Source organism: Ovis aries, chromosome 3, assembly GCF_016772045.2.
Source record: "Ovis aries strain OAR_USU_Benz2616 breed Rambouillet chromosome 3, ARS-UI_Ramb_v3.0, whole genome shotgun sequence".
In the NCBI taxonomy this organism is placed as follows: domain Eukaryota; kingdom Metazoa; phylum Chordata; class Mammalia; order Artiodactyla; family Bovidae; genus Ovis; species Ovis aries.
In genome coordinates this window covers 173,372,930-173,394,650 of record NC_056056.1, presented here as the reverse complement: position 1 = coordinate 173,394,650, position 21,721 = coordinate 173,372,930, and the positions used below count along the sequence as shown (strand labels likewise).

Genomic DNA, 21,721 nt, shown 5'->3' with positions numbered 1-21,721 from the left:
AGTCAAATTACCTGTCCTTTGGCCTGTAATACAAAGTCAAGATTAGTCCAGAGAAGGTCTTTTCTTAGGCATTCAATTGTGATCCACATCCCTCTCTTTCACCGTGTGACCATGAAACCTGGTGGATGTTGATTGGAGGCTTCTGGAACACAGGTTTTAGAGGCACAGAGAACACAGGTGGTCAAGACTGGGTAACTGGCATTCAACTGCAGAGGGGGTGTGGCCTGGGTCTCCTGTCTCCTAGTGGTAGCTCCCAGGGGAAAGACAGTGCTTTATTCACCTTTGTAGCCCCATCACTCCTAGCACAGTGCTTGTGGACAGAAGGAGCTGGATAATCTGTTGACTCTGAATTAAGTATGTAGATTAGATCAGTGGCACTGAAATAATACCATAGGAATTCAGGGAAAGTAGTCAGTCATCTTTGCATCTTTTGAGTCATCATCCAGTGTGTGGATTCATCATACTTCCAGTTCTATTCTTCCTTTTTTATATTTCCTACCTTTGAGTACATGATTTCACTCCTAAAATTCCACTTTATGGATAATCATAAAGAAAGGGAGGGGTTAAAACATAGGCCAATTTTACTCCTTTTTAGCAAATAACAGTTTAAAAAAGTTTGTTGGAGGGGACTTCCATTGTGGTCTAATGTTTGGGACTTCGCCTTTCAATGCAGATGGTGTGGTTTTGATTCCTGGTAGGGGAGCTAAGATCCCACATGCCTCAGGGCCCAAAACCCAAACATAAAACAGAAGCAATATTGTAACAAATTCCATAAAGACTTTAAAAATGGCCCACATTAATAATAAAAACTTTAAAAATAAATAAAAAGTTTGATGGAGATTGAAATTCATGTGATACAAAGATCTTAAGTTAATGGGCCAAGTTTGTTATTATTATTATTTTTTAAGGGCTTTCTATGTGCATTTACTTTAAGTAAATTCCAAGCAATCCTAAGAAGTGGCTACTATTACTCCTATCTCAGAGGTAGTTACAGTACTTACCCAGAGATACAGAAATTTGGCTAGGGTCACATGCCAGTAAGAGAGGGAGTTGGAATTCGAGCCAGATTGTCTGATCCTAGGGTGGTATTGCTTACTTACTCTTGGAATAATTTGGAGTCTTTCATTTGTTTTTGCTTCCTTATTTGCTCCAGAAATGTGAAAATATGCAGCCCAACAGTAGGAGCTTTATAAATAAAACATAGCTATATATTTTTAAATGATTAAAGCTGGAAAGTTTAATGTGGCACGGAGCCACTTGTTTAGAGGAAGTAAAGGGAACGCGATTCCCGGCTCTGGTTGCAAAAACCCTGCGCGCTTTGCAGCGAGTGGTGTCTGGCTCGCCGCCCATCTGTGATGGTGACGGTCCAGGGAAGACCGACCCAGACTGCACTCAGGGAAAGACAGCGAGGGAGCTTGCACCAAAGCAAGAACGGGCCATGGATTCTTGAAGCCCAAATGTCATCTGGTTGGGAAAAGCCACACGTTGGTGTTGCAATATTTTAAGGGATATGCAATATTTTAAGCTGGGGTGAAGGCTCACTAGTCTGACAACTTGTTAAACCTGAAGGAGAGGATTGTATCTTTAGATGGAATCTGAAAAACTAACACCGGAGCTCGGTGGTCGACTGAGAAGGACCGCTGTACTTGTGGCAACATTTACAGCGACACAAGGCGAACACGAGGTACTTTCAGCACCAGGAGGCAATCGACGCACAGATCCACAGATCCACCCTGTCGCTCGGATGTCGCCCTGGCCCGCGGCTTCTAACCTTGGTTTACCCTTCTTAAAAATCGAGGCGCAGGCAGGCTGCACTCAGGCGGGTGAGACGCTTCCACGTGGGGGAGGGAGGGGATTGAAAAGAGAGGGCGGGCTGAGAAATCAGCCTTCTCAAAGCCTGGGGAAAACACCGCGGGAAGCAACTCGGCACAGACCTCAGCAGCATCTCACTCGGGCCCTAGTCCCTGGAAGCCCCAGCCGAACTAGGAGGCCACTGGACGGCTTGGATAGCCTCGCAGGACCAGCCCGCCGCAGCAGGCTGGCGGAGCTTCGGCCGCCCTGCGCGCGGGGCGGGGTCGGAGGCGGGGCCGGGGCCGGGGCGTGGCCGCGCCGGGAGGGCGCGCGGGAGGCGCGGAGGGAGGGTGTCGCGCCGAGGGAAGCGGCCCGCAGCGGAGGGAGGGGAGGCCGAGTCCTGGAAGCGGAGCTCCGCGCTGGGACTGGTTCCTTCGCAGCCATTTTCTGTCCAACCAAACAGCCGATTGGAGACGGGAGCCAACCAGGGCTGCATTGGAGGTTTGTGTCTCGCTTCGGCCAATGATCGCTCCTAAACCGACTCCACTTTAGCTCGAATGAAATGTCCGTCTCCTCCCGGCGCCGTCCCCGCCGCCAACGCCGCCGCGGCCGGGGGCACTCGCCTCCCTCCTGCCCACCCGCCCTCCCGCCTGGGCCGGGGCCGGGGCCGGGCGGGCGCCTGCGAGGCCTGTCCCGCTGCGGGCCCGGCCGGGGAGCGGGCGCGGGGCCGCTCCTCGGCTCTTTGTGCGCCGGGCCGAGGAGCGGCGGGACGCGGGCCAGGCCGCCTCTTGCTCGCCGCCGCCGAGCTCCGGGCCCGAAGCCGAGGAGGGGGCACCGGGGCACCGTCTGGCCCGCTCTCGGCGGTGTCCCGACCGGCTCCATTTTGTGCGGAGAGCCGGCCGTGGGGGCGGGGGACGCGGCCCGGACCCCCGGCCCAGATCCTGCCCCCAGCCCCGGGCCTGGCCCCCTCGCGGGGATTCCCGGGGGCGCCCCCCTTCCGCCTGTCCGCCCGCCCGCGGGGGCACGGCGGGGCCGGGCCGCTTTGTCTGCTGCCCCGGCACCCCGGGCGCCGCGCGGCGGGCGTTGGGCGCGGGCCCGGGCCCGGGCCTGGGCCGGACGAGTCGGGGGGATGCGCGCCAGGGAAGACCGCGCGGCGCGGGCGGGACTGACAGGTCGGCCGAGCGGGCCGGGGGCCCGGGGGCAACCCGCTTACCTTCGTAGGGGAGGAAGCCAGGTCCCCGGGAGGAAGGAGTGGATTTCGTTTCCCCGCAGTCTGGTTTACGCGTAAAGAATGCAGCCATCTGGCGGCTTGCGGTCCCTGGACTTGCCCCGAAGGTGGGAAGGAAGCTTTCCGGACTGGGCTAAGGTTTTAATCTTGGGTGGGAGGCGGGGAGGATGTGCCGGGCCTTAGGAGTAGTAGTCTCCGAGAACAAAGAATTACGGGGCACCCACAAGTCATAATCTTGCCCAGAGTACTTTAATGAGATGATTTAAGCAAGGTTAGGTAATGTAAGACTTAAAAAAAAAAGAATAGCATCCCTCTTAACCTGCGTGGACTCCACCGTTCGTGCCACGAATTGCCGGGATGGTTTCCGCTCTCTGATATGGAAACTAATCAACAATATGAAGTGATGAGGTAACCTGATCAATGTAAGTGGCGTTAACAAATAGGAATTTTATTTGTAAAATAAAAAGTTTAATCCCAGTACCTCAAAAGGCAATTATTCCTTCCTCACACTGCTCCTGTAGTTTAATTTAGGGATTGCATTGATGCAAAACTCGGGTCTCGATGCCAGAGACTGGAGGGTGGAGGAAGAGTCTGCTGCTTTTCTTGGATACAAATTTGCATTTCTTTAAACATTAAACAGATGTATGCATTCCCTTGAGCTTTCACATATATCATAACCTGCCTTTAAGAAAATATATACCATATGCGGTGATAGTGTTTTTAATATACCAAGTCTAAATATATACTGACTCAACTATTTGGGTGAGTGATTGTAGTGAGGTGTGCACCCCCTCCCCCAGCAAAATACATAAATATATACAGCTCCTACATTTTAAGTATTCTGAAGATTCTCCCTCCACCCCCCTCCAGACTCCCTTTGAAAAATAACACTTAAAGCTACAAGGAAGGAATTTTCTGGGCAACTATGGGTTAGAAAGAGGACGTTTTCTGAAAAGAAATTAGAAATTGCTTTTAAGATTATAGCAGAGTAGACAGTGCCAGCCAGTCTTGCTGCCTAGACCCTTGTAATGGCATTTTAAAATTCAATTCAGTGGTTACGATTTTTTCTGCTATTTACTAGATTTCATGCTTGAATGCATATCCATATTTTTTATTCCTTTAAAAATTAACACTGAAAGGGTATGTTTTTGTCCCCTCCACTCTCCATTTACTTGTTTTACTTGAGAAAAGGAAAAGCAAATGAGAAAGGAAGATTGTAACATTGTAGTTGATGCCAGTTAATTCAGCTGTTTATGCCTTACAGTGAGAATGAAGTGCTATCCAGATGCAATTTTAGTCCAAAATGGTGGTGCCTTAAAATGATAAATAAAGGTCTTAATTGATTCTGTTGTTCTCTGGGCAACATTCGTGTTCTCTGCGCAACATTTGTCTTCTCATTATAATATGAAATGTTTAAAAGCATTATATTCTGAGGTAAATTTGTCTCCCACTTTGAGCTTTTGGACCCTAACAAAGAAAACCCTCACCAAAAAATTAAGTTGATAAGTCTGGGTGTTGGTGTTTTAAATAGCTTAGATACGTGATGTGATTTTTTTTTCTTGCATATTATATAATTTGGTGTGTTGTGATGAATATTTATGATGAACATGACTAAATATATGTTGGAAAAGCAATATCTCTTCCCAATGGCATTAACTTTTTTGTAAGTTTTCCAAAATATATCTTCCAATTTAACAAACATTTATTGGGTGCTTGTATTTTGCATCATTTTATTGCCATATATTACATTAAATAATAGTAGGTAAAATTATACATGCCTTTAAAACTTTTACTAGGAAGAAAGCCTATGGGCTATACCTTTTTTTTTTTTAAACTACTAATAGATATTTATCTTCCAGGTTGAAATTGGGCAGAGATTAGACACCTTTTTTAGGCAGGTGTTCTTGAGTACCACTGACAACACGGTTCTCAGCGTATTTCATGACAGTAAGTATGTTTTATCATGCTGGTTGTTAATTAGATTTGAACTGTAATTAACTGAAAACAAAATTCTAAGTGGTTTATACCGAAGATTCCTGCTAGAATGAGTGCCTTTCCAGGCCAGACAGTACCTCTCCCCATTCCTGTTGATTCCTTCTTCTCAGTGACCTGCATGTATTAAGTATTTCCTCTGGGCCACAGGGTTAAAAGTTGTCCCATCTCAGGTGGCTTTCTGTTTAGCTGGCAGGGCTTTAGTCAAATTGTATTTAGAGGCAAGTTATGTGTGGAACAGAAAATGCTGGTTCTAAGGGTAGCACAAGTGAAAAGAAGAGAGGTGTGGTGGGCTGGGGAGTTGGGAATGTCACAGAAGGAACTAGTAGGGCTGGAACTGAGCCTTGAAGGATGGGTAGGGTTGGATAGGTAGATGCTGTCACCGGAAGTTGAACCCTGAAGGCAGGGCTGAGTGACTTCTGTTGGTGGCAGGGAAGTGGATCTGCCCGGTGCAGGTGGGGATCTCACAGGGTAACCTAGTGAAGAGATACCACTTGGCCTATCTGAATACTTTACTTTTGAATGGGATACTATGTCTGTGACAGGAGGCATGTCACAACTTCCTTGAGACAGGATTACCTTACTCCTTAAACAAAAGAACTGTACCTGGTGATCCATAAATAAGGTTTTTTAACCCTGAAGAGGTGAAAATCAGTTTTCAACTGGTTTAGTTTAGTTAGGTTTAACAAGGGAATCACTTATGTAAAGCCATGAAAACTAGGTTTGGATTTGACATGGAAGACTTTTAGAATCATCATAGGTTCAAGAGCTATAAAAGCAATGTTTCAGTGACATTAGTCTTAAAACATTATGTACCCAAGTAGGTTGGATTGTAGTCCAGAGGAAAGAGAAAAGGAAGGGCATATCCAGAAAACATTTAAAAAGAGGTCACAGATTAGGTAGAGCTTGGAGGAGATGGAAGAGCCTAAGATGACACTGTATAATTAGCCTGGAGGAGTAGAGAGATGGCATTGTTCTTAATGGAACAGTTCAAAAGGAGCTCCCCTCCACTCCCTCCCTGCAAGGGATGGGGAAGGTGAATTTCATTTTCCAGTATCTTAAGTTTCCAGTGGCAGGATAATCAAACATATCCTACAGGCCTGGCTTGCATGAGTGGCAGTCACGATATGGTTGTAGATGTAGGATTTATGAGCATAGAAGTGATGTGTAATGAGTTTATTAAGAAAATAAGGGAAGAAAGAGAAAATGATTGTTGGTTAAAATTAACAGTTAAGTGGGATGGGGAGGGCAGGGGAAAGAATACTGCTTTGGAAATGAAGGAGAATTCCAAGCATAAATGTGGGTTTAGCAGAAGCCAGCACTACAAAGAATAGTAGAATAATCAAGTAGGTTGAAGGCAAAATCTCTGGCAACTTTTGTGAGCAGTTTCATTATTGTGTTGGGATGGAAACGCACATGTTATGGAGTTTCAGTTGGAATGAACAGGGTGTGTAAGGACTGTCAGGGTGAGAACGAACCAGAGAGTGTAACAGAATTAAGGCTGTAGGTGTCTGTGTTCTTCAATATGTTTAATGAGGGGGATTAAGAATGTTTAAGGGAGAATGAAGAAGCTGGTATCAGAGATGAGGAATCATTGTATTATGCCTTATCTACAAAGAGATAAGGAATTGATCCAGAGAACAGTGAAAGGGGTTGTGTGAAAGAAAAAACACTTATGCCTGGGAAGAAGATGAGAACTGTATTTGAAGAGACAGTAATAATACTAGGTTACATTTGTTGAGTTCTTACTGTGTATCATGCATTTCGCTAAGTGCTTTTTATACAGTACTTCACTTTTCATAGTAACTTCATTTTGAAAATGGGAAAGGTAATATTGTCTTTGCTTGAGGAGCATCTTTGAATGTTTTCAGTATACAGTCAGTAGACTCAGAATTTACAGGGGAAATTAAAGATATAGGCTTAAGGACTATTTGAAAACCCATCAAGAACAAATACTGTACAGTACTTGGCATATGAGATTCCAGACTTCACTCCCATTTAGGGTGCCACCTTTGGCAAGTCGTTAGCCTCATATAACTTCTGTTTTCTCAAGTGTTTCAGTGGGTCATGAACATTGCATAAGATATTTAGAAAGTGTTCAGTAAGTGTTAAATATATTAAAAAGGGCACTATTTACACATTTGTGTAACAGATTATTCAGTTCAGTTCAGTCGCTCAGTCATGTCCAACTCTTTGCAACCCCATGAATTGCAGCACGCCAGGCCTCCCTGTCCATCACCAACTCCCAGAGTTCACCCAAACTCATGTCCATCGAGTCAGCGATGCCATCCAGCCATCTCATCCTCTGTCATCCCCTTCTCCTCCTGCCCCCAATCCCTCCCAGCATCAGAGTCTTTTCCAATGAGTCAACGCTTCGCATGAGGTGGCCAAAGTCTTGGAGTTTCAGCTTTGGCATCTGTCCTTCCAAAGAACACCCAGGACTGATCTCCTTTAGAATGGACTGGTTGGATCTCCTTGCAGTCCAAGGGACTCTCAAGAGAGTCTTCTCCAACACCACAGTTCAAAAGTATCAATTCTTTGGTGCTCAGCTTTCTTTATAGTCCAACTCGCACATCCATACATGACCACTGGAAAAACCATAGCCTTGACTAGACGGACCTTTGTTGACAAAGTAATGTCTCTGCTTTTGAATATGCTGTCTAGGTTGGTCATAACTTTCCTTCCAAGGAGTAAGTGTCTTTTAATTTCATGGCTACAGTCACCATCTCCACTGATTTTGGAGCCCCAAATATAAAGTCTGACACTGTTTCCCATCTATTTCCCATGAAGTGATGGGACCAGATGCCATAATCTTAGTTTTCTGAATGCTGAGCTTTAAGCCAACTTTTTCACTTTCATCAAGAGGCTTTTTAGTTCCTCTTCACTTCCTGCCATAAGGGTGGTGTCACCTGCATATCTGAGGTTATTGATATTTCTCCTGACAATCTTGATTCCAGCTTGTGCTTCTTCCAGCCCAGCGTTTCTCATGATGTACTCTGCATAGAAGTTAAATAAAGCAGGGTGACAATATACAGCCTTGACGTACTCCTTTTCCTATTTGGAACCAGTCTGTTGTTCCATGTCCAGTTCTAACTGTTGCTTCCTGACCTGCATATAGATTTCTCAAGAGGCAGGTCTGGTATTCCCATCTCTCTCAGAATTTTCCACAGATTATTGTGATCCACACAGTCAAAGGCTTTAGCATAGTCAATAAAGCAGAGATAGATGTTTTTCTGGAACTCTCTTGCTTTTTCCATGATCCAGCGGATGTTGGCAATTTGATCAACAGATTGTTAGTATAGTTAAAATACTGCCACGTCAAAAAATTACAGAATAAAATTTACTACTTAATCAGCTGACCATTTATTGCACTTAAGATTTTAGAGAACAATATTATCAGTTCAGCTAAATACTTAGGATAGTTAATTTAATGGGATTTAACTCCTTGTTGGTATTTCTCATTTCCCTTGGATCTAATGATTGATCATTCTTATCAGTCAGTATCCCTTGTGTTCTTTCCCGTTTGCTGTCTGGATGGAATCCACCACTTTAGCTTCTCTGTTCTTACCAGGCTTATAAGTATCACAGCTGGACCTATCGGTTCCACTAGACACGCCTGGTCACCAGCTTCAGCTGGGCTCTCTTCATTACCCAGCACTCCCCTCCCCTTCCTTTTGCATTCTCCAGGGAAAGCCATCTGTCTCCCCAGCTGTAAGAATCCCAGCGTTATCCTTGGTTTTTCCTCCAGCTCTTACTCAGTCAGTCACCAAGTCTGTTGATTTTACCAATGAAAAAGCTTTGTAGTCTCTGCTTCTGCTCTCCAGTGCTGTTTCCTGTCAATACTGGGAAAGTTCGTCATCTTGGCTGAACTCTTGCCCTAAACGCAGCATATGGTTCTTGCTGGTCTTCTGACCCCATTCTTGCTCCCCTTCCAGTTCATTGTCTACATGGAACTGTAACCAGAGTGATCTTTTAAAAAAGAAACTGGGCTGGCATTCTTCTGTTAAAACTCTAATTTGATTTACTCTTGTCCACAAGGCACTGCTTGACTAGCCTCTACTTAGCTCATTCCAGGCCACCAGTACTGTGTCTCGGTTTCCTTTGCTTGGAACATTCTTGTCCTATCTTTGTTTGCCTGATTGCTGTTCATCTTTCAGTCTCAGTGTAAATGTCATCTTCTTAAGATGCCCTTCCTTGATTGAGGTCCCTTATGGAGTCAGCTCCGAAAGTGTATCATGAAACATCTTTGTTTTCCTTAGCATTGGGCACGAGCAATTAGTTAATGATTTATAATTATAACATTTACTGAGTACTCTTTATTGTACTCTGCTCATCCCCACTTGCCAGTTATTAGCAGGGAATTCAAATCAGATGATCTGATTCCAGAGCCTGTGCCTTGGAAATGCTAATGGGCTGCGCTCCCCACCCCTTCTCCTTGCCCCCAGTTTACGTAATATTTGTCTTCTCTACAAGACAGGACAGAGACCTTGTCTTTGTTGTTGACCTGTTAGGTCGTCAGCACATGGTACAGACCTGATAAATACTAGGTGCTTACTTGGTAAATATTTGTTCACTGGCTTACTTATGCTCTACAAACTATTTTGAAATTTTAATAGGAAGTTTTAGAGCTAGAAGAAACCTTTGGGATGTATCTAGCAAGTTACCCCCCTCATTTTTTATACATATAAATAAGAGAATAGCTAGCATATTATAGGCATCAAAGATGAGGCTAATATGTGGAATGGTAAGAGCCTTAGGGATTCAAAGATGGGAACACTAATTTCTGGCTTACAGAATAGGGTAAATCAGATTCAGGAAGATGGATGAACACTGGGATTAAAGTATCAGGCAGGATTTTAATGGTAGAAAAATAGAGGAGAGGAAGACAGGAGTGGTAAAATGACAGAAAAGCTAAGGCTTGCAGAACCAAAGACACACACAGCTAAGTGGATGACGTGTGGCTCATTTTCAAAGGAGGGACGGCGAGATGTGACGTCTCCTATGTACACTGTGTGTCAAAGTCCATCCTTAGCAGGTTTCTGTTCTTTTTTTAATTCCAACAACTCTGTGAAATATTTGTAGAAATATTTTTTAGAAGACTGAGGTTTAGAAGCTAATGCTATTAATTCTGGTGATGATCTTGCTGCTAATTCCAGTTCAAGACAATATAATGTGACTTAAACTTTTTGCCTTAATACTTTTTTACATTGCATTTATAAATTAATTAATCTCTTAGACCATGGTTATTTCAACAGTCTTGCTCATCAGCTAATTAAAAATCCAGGCTATCTTGTAGACATTGATTTAGCAAAAGATTTGTTACTGCTTCATCCACCCCCCCCCCACCTTCCTAAAAAAACAAACTGGATTTGTTTCCAGTTGTACACTCTTAAACAACCACTTTGATCTTGTCTCTGGTACCTTGATCTTGTAGGGCATTGTAAAAACCAATCAATTCACAGCTATCCTAATTGAACTTTTTCATGGGTAATAAATCCATCATCATATCTATTAAAGGCTATTCTCCTAGTATCTTTTTAGCATTTTAGGATCAAAATAGCATTTTATAATTGGGTAATATTTCATGCATATATTAGCTGTTTTAAGGTGGGGAAGGTGAAATTATTATTTCTATTTTATATAGAAATACATTTAACTGGTAAGGATGTTTGTTTTCAGGGATCAGTGAGACTCTAAATCCAAGCTCACTGACTATTGTTTACCTCCTCTTAGAGGGCACTAAAGAGCATCATAAATAGGTACCCTGTACTTCTACAAATTATTAAAAGTAGGTGAATTCTTCTCTTTGCCCCTCAACAGATGCATCAAAAGCCATGTTGCTGAAGACTTGGAAACTAACCTGGTATTTTAGTATTATCTGATAGATAAAAATCCAACAGAGATGGAAAAGAGGTATTGCATAAGGACTCAAATATTGCAGTTAATAACATCAAGTTTGTGCTAGGTCATGGACCTTGATGAACGTTTAGAATTAAGTGTCTCTTCTTGAAAAACATATATAAATTAGACTTAATTTTGCTATATTTTTTATTCAGATAATACATTCAAAAAATTTCTACCCACAAATAGCCAATCCCTTATTGTTTTCAATAGTATTATTTGCAAAGTAGAAAGACTTCCAGGATTTGCCATGTTGGAATGGAGACAGTTCAGGGCTTATGGTTTTAGTTTTTTTTCCTTCCAAATTCTCCTTCTTTTACTTCTGAGCAAAATTAAGCAGGGTTCTTTTTTATTTTGTTTTGTTTGAACTTCTTATTTTGTACTGGGATGTAGCCAGTCAACAATGTTGTGATAGTTTCAGGTGAACAGTAAAGGGACTAAGGCGTACCGTGGACTGTAGCCCACCCAGCTCCTCTGTCCATGGGATTCTCCAGGCAAGAATACTGGAGTGGGTTGCCATTTCCTTCTCCAATAAATAAGCACTGCATGGCTTGAGGAATCTCAGTTCCCTGACCAGGGATTGAACCAGGGCCATAGCAGTGAAAGTGCCGAATCCTAACCACTAGACCTCCAGGGAACTCCCAGGGTTCTTTTAAAATACTCATTTTAACACTCATTTTTGTCTGTGGTTATAACACTTTCATATTTTTATATGCAGATCTCCAATCTCCCTGACCCCTCCTTTTCTTTTTTTCTGTACAAGTCAAAAGTCTCAGAGTAGGGGGTAGGGAGGAGAGAAAATTAACCTTTTAGTTAGAGGTGATGAGCTTGTTCAAAATGTGGGTGTACTTTTGGGCTGCATGGGTACAGAATTGTGCAAGGAATCCATGATTCTTATACCAAACAATAGTCTGAACCAGGACATTGTCTCTGTAGAACTTCTGAGATACCAAAGAAAGTCTGCAGCAAGAGCAAAAATGCTTGTGTAGGAATACACCTGGCTTTAGCAGGAGAGCTGAACATGCTGGATATAGGTGACTTCCAGGTGACTCACTGACAAGCTGATTTTGGCTCTTCTTGTTATTCCAGTGATAAATTAGGTTGTAAATCATGCTTGCCTGTACGGTATTTGAGGATTATGCAAATGAAAAGAAAGACGTGTGTTTTAGATTCATTTCTTTGTAGGCTTATCACTTAATGGAGGGTAGGTAGGAGAATCTTGAATCGTTGGCAAATTATTAAAAGGTTTCCAAAACAAGAAGTGGAAATGTTTTCTTTTAGTAAACATTTTAGTAAATGTTTCTTTTAGTAAACATTCCATAGCTTAAAGCTATGTAAAATGTAATTGATTCATCCAATAACAGTTTATGAGCACTGAATCTATTATGTAGTTTTTTAGATAAGTTTTATTGAAGATTATTGAAAAGCTTTTTTTCCTTGTAGATGGATGGTGACAGTTCTACCACAGATGCTTCTCAACTAGGGATTTCTGCAGACTATATTGGAGGGAGTCATTATGTTATACAGCCTCATGATGGTAAGAAAGCCACAATTAGAAACACATTCACAAGTAGGAAAAATGAGAAAGTGGAAATTTTATTGACGTGATGTTCTAGGTTACTTTTGTATTTACAGGAAAATTTGAAATCTTTTGTCATAGTTCAGTGTTTGTCTAAAAGCTGTACTTGCTTATTTTTATTAGAAATATTTTTCAAAAGAATGATGGGTTTTAGAAAAGAATTCTGTAAAAGTATGCCTTTTTAAAGCTGATACGGTTTCTTTAATTTGTTACTGATTCCCTACTTCAGTTCAGTTCAGTCACTCAGTCGTGTCCGACTCTTTGCCACCCCATGAATCGCAGCACGCAGGCCTCCCTGTCCATCACCAATTCCCAGAGTTCACCCAAACTCACATCCATCAAGTCGGTGATGCCATCCAGCCACCTCATCCTCTGTCGTCCCCTTCTCCTCCTGCCCCCAATTCCTCCCAGCATCAGAGTATTTTCCAACGAGTCAGCTCTTCGCATGAGGTGGCCAAAGTCTTGGAGTTTCAGCTTTAGCATCAGTCCTTCCAAAGAACACCCAGGACTGATCTCCTTTAGAATGGACTGGTTGGATCTCCTTGTAGTCCAGGGGACTCTCAAGAGTCTTCTTCAACACCACAGTTCAAAAGCATCAATTCTTTGGTGCTCAGCTTTCTTCACAGTCCAACTTTCACATCCGTACATGACCACTGGAAAAACCATAGTCTTGACTAGATGGACCTTTGTTGGCAAAGTAATGTCTCTGCTTTTGAGTATGCTATGTAGGTTGGTCATAACTTTCCTTCCAAGGAGTAAGTGTCTTTTAATTTCATGGCTGCAGTCACCATCTGCAGTGATTTTGGAGCCCAAAAAATAAAGTCTGACACTGTTTCCCCATCTATTTCCCAAGAAGTGATGAGACTAGATGCCATGATCTTAGTTTTCTGAATGATTGTATATGGAAAATTCTTATTCAATCGATAGAGTAAACTAGTTCTTTAGTGGGTGGGTGCTAGCTATTATATTTCCAGTACTTACGAACATATGTAGTTTTATTTTTTATTCAATATTAAGTATTAACTGTGTATTAGAATGGCAGCATTATGTTGGCCTGTCAGAAATAATTTGCTTTTGTGGCATTCTGATGTGTAGAATTAAAAAATACTAAGATGAAGGTAGTTGAGGGTCAGTGATTGATTATTTACTTCATTTTTAAACAATTCAAGTTAATTTTGATAACATCATTTTAAAATTAAATTTTCTTATGTAACATATATAAAAGAATGGGAAGTTTACTTTCAGGATACTGCATTTAATCATAAAAGGATACTTGTACTGTGAACGCTTCAGTTATATCTACATCTATATAATTTGAAAATTTACTTTTTGTGAGAACATTATATTACTGCTATTGCTTTGTTCAAAAACTATTACTACCTTAGTAATAATCCAGCTGGGTCAGTAATATTCACGTCCAGTTTTTCTGTTCTGTATAAACTTGGCTTTGGATAAACATACATCCTCTTAATCTAGCTATATGCATGGAGCCACAGATTAGTCTCTTACGTTTTACAGCTAAGTTATGTAACAAGTATTTATTTGTTCAACAACCTCCTCTGTTGAAGCTGCTTTACCAAATGGGAGAACATAAAGCTGATCCCTGGCCTCAGCCAAAAGCTAAGAGGAGAATAAGAAATAAGAATTACAAAATGTGTTAGAGAAGAGACAAAGAAGCACATGTGATATTTTGTGCGAGAGATCGCCTATAAAGGTGCAGTGAGACGTATTTGAGCTTTTTGGAGAGTTAATAGGCAGAGTTGAGGATAAAAGTATTCTAGGCAGTGGGTTTGAAATTAATGAGGATATTCAGCCCTGGGAAACTTGTGTAAAGGCCTGCCATTTTAATCCTGAAAAATAATTAGGAGATGAATCAGAATGTATCCTAGGTTGTTTCAGGTAGTCTTCTCTATCTTGAAGTAAAAATTATGAGAACCTATTAACTGTTATTTTCCTTTAGATACTGAGGACAGCATGAACGATCATGAAGACACAAATGGTTCAAAAGAAAGTTTTAGAGAACAAGACATATACCTTCCAATCGCAAACGTTGCAAGAATAATGAAAAACGCCATACCTCAAACGGGAAAGGTAATGCAGAGGAGAAATGTAACTAGGCTTTATTTTTCAGGGGTGAAGAGGGGGAAGGTAAGACTACGGGAACACATAGTTCATGAATGTAGTTAGCTATTGATTTCAGCCATTCAGCCTTTCAGCAGAATACTTAGTTCAGTGGTACGCGCTTGGTTACTGAGCAGTGTTCCAATTTCAGTTCTCTTATATCCCCCAAAGCTCCCTCTCCCCCACTTGCTGGAAGCAGATCAAACAGAATTAAGAATCGTTTTAAAAATAGGTACATTGTTAGAACTATCAGGTGTGGTGTCTGTGAAGTTGTAACTTCTAAATTGTTGCATCAAAATTGAATCATGTTGGACTAATGGATATTCCCCCCAAGTCTATATATCTGGAAACTCTGTCTATAATTGTAAATATTAATATACATTTAAATTCAGCTGGCATGATTTTTTAAAATTTTTATTTATTTTTGGTCATGCCGCATGGCATGTGAGATCTTGTTCCCCACCACGGTTTGAACCCGTATCCCCTATGATAGAAGCCTAGAGTCTGAACCACTGGACCACCAGGGAAGTCCTTGGCATGATATTTCTAAGTTGTTTTGTCTTATAGAGAAACAACCATATAGTTAACCGATAACAGCTTTAAAAACTTATTGTCACTCTGCTTATCACTTGGTCTGAACTGAAGTCCACACTTTTTATATTGTTTCACATTGCATAATAAGCTTTCTCTCATTTTATTATAGCTTAGAAAATACTTATGAAAGTAATAAAGCTTACAAGGAAGTATATTATTAAACTATATCGTTAAGCCTAGATGTTGCAATTTGAGTGGTCCTCCTGTGTTAAGGGGAAAGAAGCACAAGTGCTACTAACTGCTGCTTAAGCAGGCCTGCGCCACAGGGTACTGTGGCCACTAGCCACCTGTGGTTACTGAGCACTTGAAATGTTGGCTGGTCTGACTTGAGATGTGCTGTAAATGTAAAACATACCCCAGATTTTGAAGACATAGTATGAAAAAAAGAATAAAGATATCTCAGTTTTTTAAAATGTTTTTTAGTGAAGTATACTTCAACTTTTAAATAGATTCTATGTTTAAATGATAATATTTTGGATTTATTAGGTTAAACAAAATATATTAAAATTAATTTCATTTTTTTTTTTAGCATAGCTGCTAGAAAATCTGAAGTCCTGTATACAGCTCACATTATATTATCTTGCTTAACTGCATTTATGCAGTAACTCTTGTTACTTTTCTCCAGGATGTAAAATAGGTGTGGAGGTGAAAGACAGTGTGTTTCAGCAAGGATTTGGTCATTCCTGTTAGACGTGACTTTGGAATTGCATGGTTTAGTCTATTACAGTTTCACTTTGAAACCCTAGATCGCTGAGTGAATAAGATGACAGGTGTGTGCTTCTTTTGGTAGGCTTTTTCATAAACTCAAAACCTATTCCTGACACTCTGTGTCTTTATTAATAAAAATGTCACTAGATGTCATTATTTCACTCCCTTGTAAGCCTTACACAAACTTATTTGTTTTTAAAAACTTTCTGGTGTCCTCACTGGTGGAAACGCCAAGGCAGAGAAGCAGGACTTGAGTCTAGCCCACAGGACGCTCCAGACATAACAGGATTGATTTTCTTGGGCACTTGGTTAGTAAGAATTTTCATCTTTATTGGGTAATAGAGTCATCTAGTGGTTGCTTTTGTACCTAAATTCTGTTTTTTGTGAATAGCTGTCAAAGCCTCTCTCCTTGTATTTGAGTTTTCAGTCTCACTCTGGGGGTTCGAATTTTGACAACATACATTATTCAGTGTTATTAGCAGGTTAACAGTCATTAACTGAAATTTATATTCTTCTGAATAACTTTCTATTTTTGCAGGTTGTTAGGAAAGTGGTGATTGTATTCCCTGCAGATTTACCTTCGATTTTTCTCCTCAGATTGCAAAAGATGCCAAAGAATGTGTTCAAGAATGTGTGAGCGAGTTCATCAGCTTCATAACATCTGAAGCGAGTGAAAGATGCCACCAAGAGAAGCGGAAGACAATCAACGGAGAAGACATTCTTTTTGCCATGTCTACCTTAGGCTTCGACAGTTACGTAGAACCTCTGAAACTATACCTTCAAAAGTTCAGAGAGGTAAGTAAAGTGTCTCCTGTTATGCTTTTAAGAAAATTAAGGTACACTATTCCCTTTAACTTTTTAAACATGTGAATCATTTCTCAGAAGTATGTAATCAGTTATATTATTGAACTTAAATAGCAAGTCCTTTCTTCTTCCCTTTATTACTAATGGCAGCATAATTATGTAATGACTAAAAGAGCATGGACTCTGGATTTACACCACCTGGATGCTGAACTCCATGACCCTGGGCAGACTATTTAAGTACTTTAGGCCTTGGTTTCCTGGTCTGTAAAGTGAGGCTAATAATAGGACTTAAGACAAAGTAAAACAATCCATGTACAACCCTTGGCCTGGCACATACTGAATGGTCAATAATGTCACTAATAGCACATGCTGTTATTGTTATTAATTTAAAAGAGGTAGTATCTTAGCTTGGGGCATTTAGATAAAAAGATAGGGAACTACAACTATATCATTTTCTTATATTAATTAAATTTTTCTACATCTCATGTTTGGTTTTGCTTTGCCTATGGTATGAATTTGTGAAAATGAATTGAGATCAGCATATTTTTAAATTCTACACTCCAACTTGGGTGTCAGATTCATACTACTCATATTTCCTTAATGTCTTTAGTGTTAGAATCCCATTAACTTTGTGATATCTGTACAAAATGACTGGAGTAGGAAGAGAATATGTTAATTCTCTACAGAACTTTTCCAGATCTTCAGCATCATTAGATTATTAGAACCTGAGAGTAGACAGACACTTAAGCGGTCTTCGATCCAAACTGTATTCTGATTGAGGAATTTTAAACTCCCAGCTGTCTGCCTCTGTGCTGCCCCGTTGGCCAAGAGATGTGTATATAGTTAAATGATACTGGGATCACTTGTAGTAGATTTGCAAGCTGAGTATTTATAATATTTTGCAGACTACTTTATCTGTAATTAGACTTTTCTTTTTGACGTAGTGTCGAATTAGAATAACTTTTTACTCATAAGTATTTTAGATTTTCTAGGTCATTACTAACACTGTCTTGTGATGACTACTACATATATAGCAGTTAGCATTTTGAAGGACCTCTCCGTATGTTATTAACCAGAAGTGTTAATAAACAGTTTTATAAGAATAGAAGCTTCTAATTCTAGGAACTAAGCAAGCATTTTCATTTAGGAAGTAGGTTTTTGTTGCTGCTGTTGATGTTTTGAGTACAAGTGATTACTGTTTCATTTCCTTCCCCAGGCTATGAAAGGAGAAAAAGGAATTGGTGGAGCAGTCACAGCTACAGATGGACTAAGCGAAGAGCTTACAGAGGAGGCATTTAGTAAGTAGTGTTATGATACATTTATGCAAGTAAATTGTTGGCAGTGATTAACAGGATATGTCTTTAGTGGAACTTTTGGAATATTAGCACTGTGTGTTTTGACATAGTACTATTTTGAATAGTTCTTACTAGTTCATGCCCTTATATTTGAAGTTCGTGAGGGATAAGTGTATAAATTTTAATTCTGCAGAGATTATAATCTTTTACCAATAGTTCTGATTTCCATAGTCCCTAATTTTTTATTTAAGATTCATGAGATAGGAATATTGAGAATTGTTTATAATATTAAATCTTGTGATTTAAATAAATTTGAACTGAAGGTTTCTTAAAAATTGAGACATTAGGCATTGGTGAAATAAAAGGTCTATGGTGACTATATTTCTCATGTAAAATTTATATGTATATATTTTTATATTTCTCATATTTAAAATACATACTGCTTAGTTATGTAAGTGTTGTTCTCAGCCAAGCCTAAGCCTAGAGTTTAGGTGTATTTATGAATCAGAAACTTAATCCATCTTTTATGCACATGGGCAGTTAGTACACTTCATAAAATTGAAAAAATGCTATAGAAAAAAATGTGCTTTTGGGGAAACTTTTTTTAAATGGAAAATCACCCAGTCTTAAGATTCAGGTCAAGAAAGCAGATGCACTTCTTTACCTACTTTGGCATTTGTTTGTTTGTCTTTTAGCTAACCAGTTACCAGCTGGCTTAATAACTGCAGATGGTCAGCAACAAAATGTTATGGTTTACACAACATCATATCAACAGGTACCATACTTTTTTTGTATTTTAAATTACTTAAATTATATTCATTGATTTTTTTAAAAAAAAATCACAGGTAGTTAGCATCAACATAATTATTAAGAACTGGATAAAGAGGCTTGTTAAAAACTGTTTTCTCAAAATATATAACTGTGTATAGTATTCTCTTATGGTTACAGATATGTACACAGATGTTCATTTAGTCTGTCCTTCATATCCATGGGTTCCACACCATGGATTCAACCAGCTGTGGATCATATGCCGTCTCCAATCCGTCGTTGGTTGAATCCGCAGATGGAATTTACAGATGCAGAACCCGTGGATACTGAAAGCTGACTAAAGGACTTGAGCATCTGTGCATTTTGGCATCTACAGGGCGTTCTGGAACCAGTCTGCCGTGGATATTGAGGGAATGAGTGTATTCACATAGATTTCTATAAAGATATACAAGAGATTGTTGAAGTAGCTCCTTAGGTAGAGAGAATGGAGATTTGGGATGGGAACTAGTCTTATGTTTCATTGCCTTCTGTTTTTATTCTTGGAATGTTATAGTATACATGCTACTTTTAAACTATTTTTTCTTTAATTATGCTCAATTTAAATTTTCAAATCTTAGATTTCTGGTGTTCAGCAAATTCAGTTTTCATGATCTGAAGAAATGATGGAGCGGAGAGTATAGAGAACCAAGTCTGTATACAGATTCTGGAACAGAGACATTAGAAGGAACTGACTGGTGAAAATATGTCTCTTTGTATATTAAATAGCTGTAATGTAGCTTCCCAATGCTTGACTAATTGAGGTGTTAATTCTGACTTGAGAATCTTTTTCATGAATGATTTTAAAGAAAAATTTGGATTTTAAAGGTATTAAAATATTTTTGTTTTGTACGAGAGTTTGTTGCTCTGTATGACTCCTGTATGCATTGTATATTGCAATTTATTACTGTCAGAGATTTGTAGACAGTTTCTTATTTTCATATTGAATCATGTTACTTTTGTAATTCAAGTAAGCAGCTGGGTTAATTCATGATGTTTGCCCTTTTAATAAAATATAAGGGTAGAGTTCATTTTGAATGCAAGTTGCCTTTATTATAAATTTGAGTTTGTCTTGGTTATATAATATCTTGCATGATAACCTAGCTAGATTTTTAGCATTTGCCATATTTATTAAAAATTAACTTTTTTTGTAAAACATTCATAGCTTAAACAGTACCATTTTTTTTTAATGTAATTGAGAGATTAAGTGTGAATGCGGAAGCAACTATTGTCTGCCCTATTCAACTTGGTGCCCGTTAACAGTGTTTACACTGTTCCTTGTGCCTGTTAAGATAGTTTTAGTTTATTGGAGCTTTTGTTAAGACAAGATTTGTTTTCGAGTTATATTATTATGAGCATTGGAATTCATAAGTTTATTGTAGTCCTAGTGCTCTAGAAATGGAGCCCCTTTCATTTTGTATATGATTTTTCCAAAGCATATCTGCAAATACTACGTGATACCCTCTTCCAGAAGAGGAATTTTAGTCTGATGGTAAATGTCCCCATTTTACCTTTTTAATTGAAATGTCAAGTTTCCTATTATACTGTGGGAACCAGGAAATGTCAGACATCATTGTGTGTGTACAGACCTTTTTTGCATGGGTGAGTGAATGAAATGAAGAGCAGAGTGAGTGCTGTGAATGGTATGAAAGAGAAGCTGCCAACTTCTAGTGTGCTGTCTTGATCTTTGCAATAAACTAAATTTAGATAATGTAACTTTGTATAATTTAATAGCACTGCACTTGGGTTGTTGCTTTTTTAAAGTGAGGAGATTTGTATTTTCTCACCTGTTCTTTTTGGTAATAATTTTTTAATCAACAATTGCTCTTGTATAGTTTGCCTAAAAGACACTTGGAATGACTGTCATCTTGGAAGAATACTCAAATTTACAAGAGAGAAGCAATTTCCCAGATATGGGCTGGACAGAAACATTTTCTTTGCCAGAAGGAGCTTTTGAGGGCACAACTGGGATAATCTGACGTTAATAACTCCCTCTTTATCTTCCCATTTAAAGAATAATCTTCATTACAGAAAATTCAAATAGGCAAAAAAGGGTGGTTAAGCAAAATCAGCCATCATCCTACAATGTTAAAGGTAACCAATGTTAATATTTTGGTAAATATTTGTCCTTTTACTTTGCTAAATATGTATATTTTTATAAAATGGGCTCATACTTGCATACTGTTTTGTAACATGCTTTTTTCACTTAACAATATATTGTGAACATCTTTCCCAGGTCATTACGTAAGTCTTCTACTTTAATTTCGTTATTATTTTGTTGTATAGCTGAAACATAATTTATTTAAATCTCTGTTGGACATTTTGACTATATACATCTTTTCAGTTATAAACAACACTTCACTGAATCTTGTGTACATCCATGACTGTTTTCTTCAAGTTAATTCTATTAGCAGAATTGTTGGTTTAATAGATATGCAAAATTAAGGCTTTTGATGCATATATAATTGTATTTTTGAAATATCTTCTATTTGATCCAGGCAGTATGTCATTATATAACTGATAAAAGCACTTGATCTTTGGTTATCAGCTTCTTTCTCTAAAGTTTAAAGATTGGGCTGTTTAAGAATCAAGATAAAAAAGGAATTAAACAACTTTAAAATTTACATCAATATATACCAAAATGAAATTCTAAATTTAATAATTTGCTATTAGTACTGAAACTTGAAAAGGTAAAATTGGTCAACTTTGGGTTATACGGGCTTCAGACTCTGAAAGAACATTGGCCACCTACAGGTGTCAGGTCCATAGTCCCCTCTGATGCATGTGAGAGACAGTGTTGCCTTCTCACCTGGCTATGTCGCATGTAATTGAATGTCATGTTTTCTCCCTCCCTGGAACTTCTTACCTATATAAGCTCCTTCTCCAGGGTATTTTCCCAACCCA

The 21,721-nt window shown here is 39.6% G+C and overlaps 1 protein-coding gene across 9 annotated transcripts; it reads left to right on the top strand.

The window, feature by feature from the left end:
- The first annotated feature begins 2,229 nt into the window (after nucleotides 1-2,229).
- Nucleotides 2,230-21,361, top strand: NFYB (nuclear transcription factor Y subunit beta). 9 transcript variants are annotated; one of them, XM_004006683.5, is made up of 8 exons: nucleotides 2,230-2,292; nucleotides 4,879-4,966; nucleotides 12,356-12,449; nucleotides 14,452-14,582; nucleotides 16,512-16,709; nucleotides 17,935-18,016; nucleotides 18,709-18,788; nucleotides 19,399-21,361. In XM_004006683.5, the coding sequence occupies exons 2-8, from the start codon at nucleotides 4,961-4,963 to the stop codon at nucleotides 19,429-19,431; spliced, it is 624 nt and encodes a 207-aa protein (XP_004006732.1). In that variant the 5' UTR covers nucleotides 2,230-2,292; nucleotides 4,879-4,960; the 3' UTR covers nucleotides 19,432-21,361. The 9 variants fall into 9 exon arrangements, 8 of the variants coding, with proteins under 8 accessions (XP_004006732.1, XP_060269126.1, XP_012030328.1 ...); XM_060413143.1 differs by adding an exon at nucleotides 10,832-10,924 and having other exon boundaries at nucleotides 18,709-21,361; XM_012174938.5 differs by having other exon boundaries at nucleotides 2,230-3,126.
- Nucleotides 21,362-21,721: the final 360 nt, after the last annotated feature.

What these genes read in the sequence shown, in the direction of transcription:
- NFYB (XM_060413140.1), top strand. An exon ending in CCATACCTCAAACGGGAAAG is followed by an intron (nt 14,583 to 16,511) that starts GTAATGCAGAGG and finishes TTTTCTCCTCAG; the next exon opens with ATTGCAAAAGATGCCAAAGA. An exon ending in GCTTACAGAGGAGGCATTTA is followed by an intron (nt 18,017 to 18,708) that starts GTAAGTAGTGTT and finishes TTTGTCTTTTAG; the next exon opens with CTAACCAGTTACCAGCTGGC.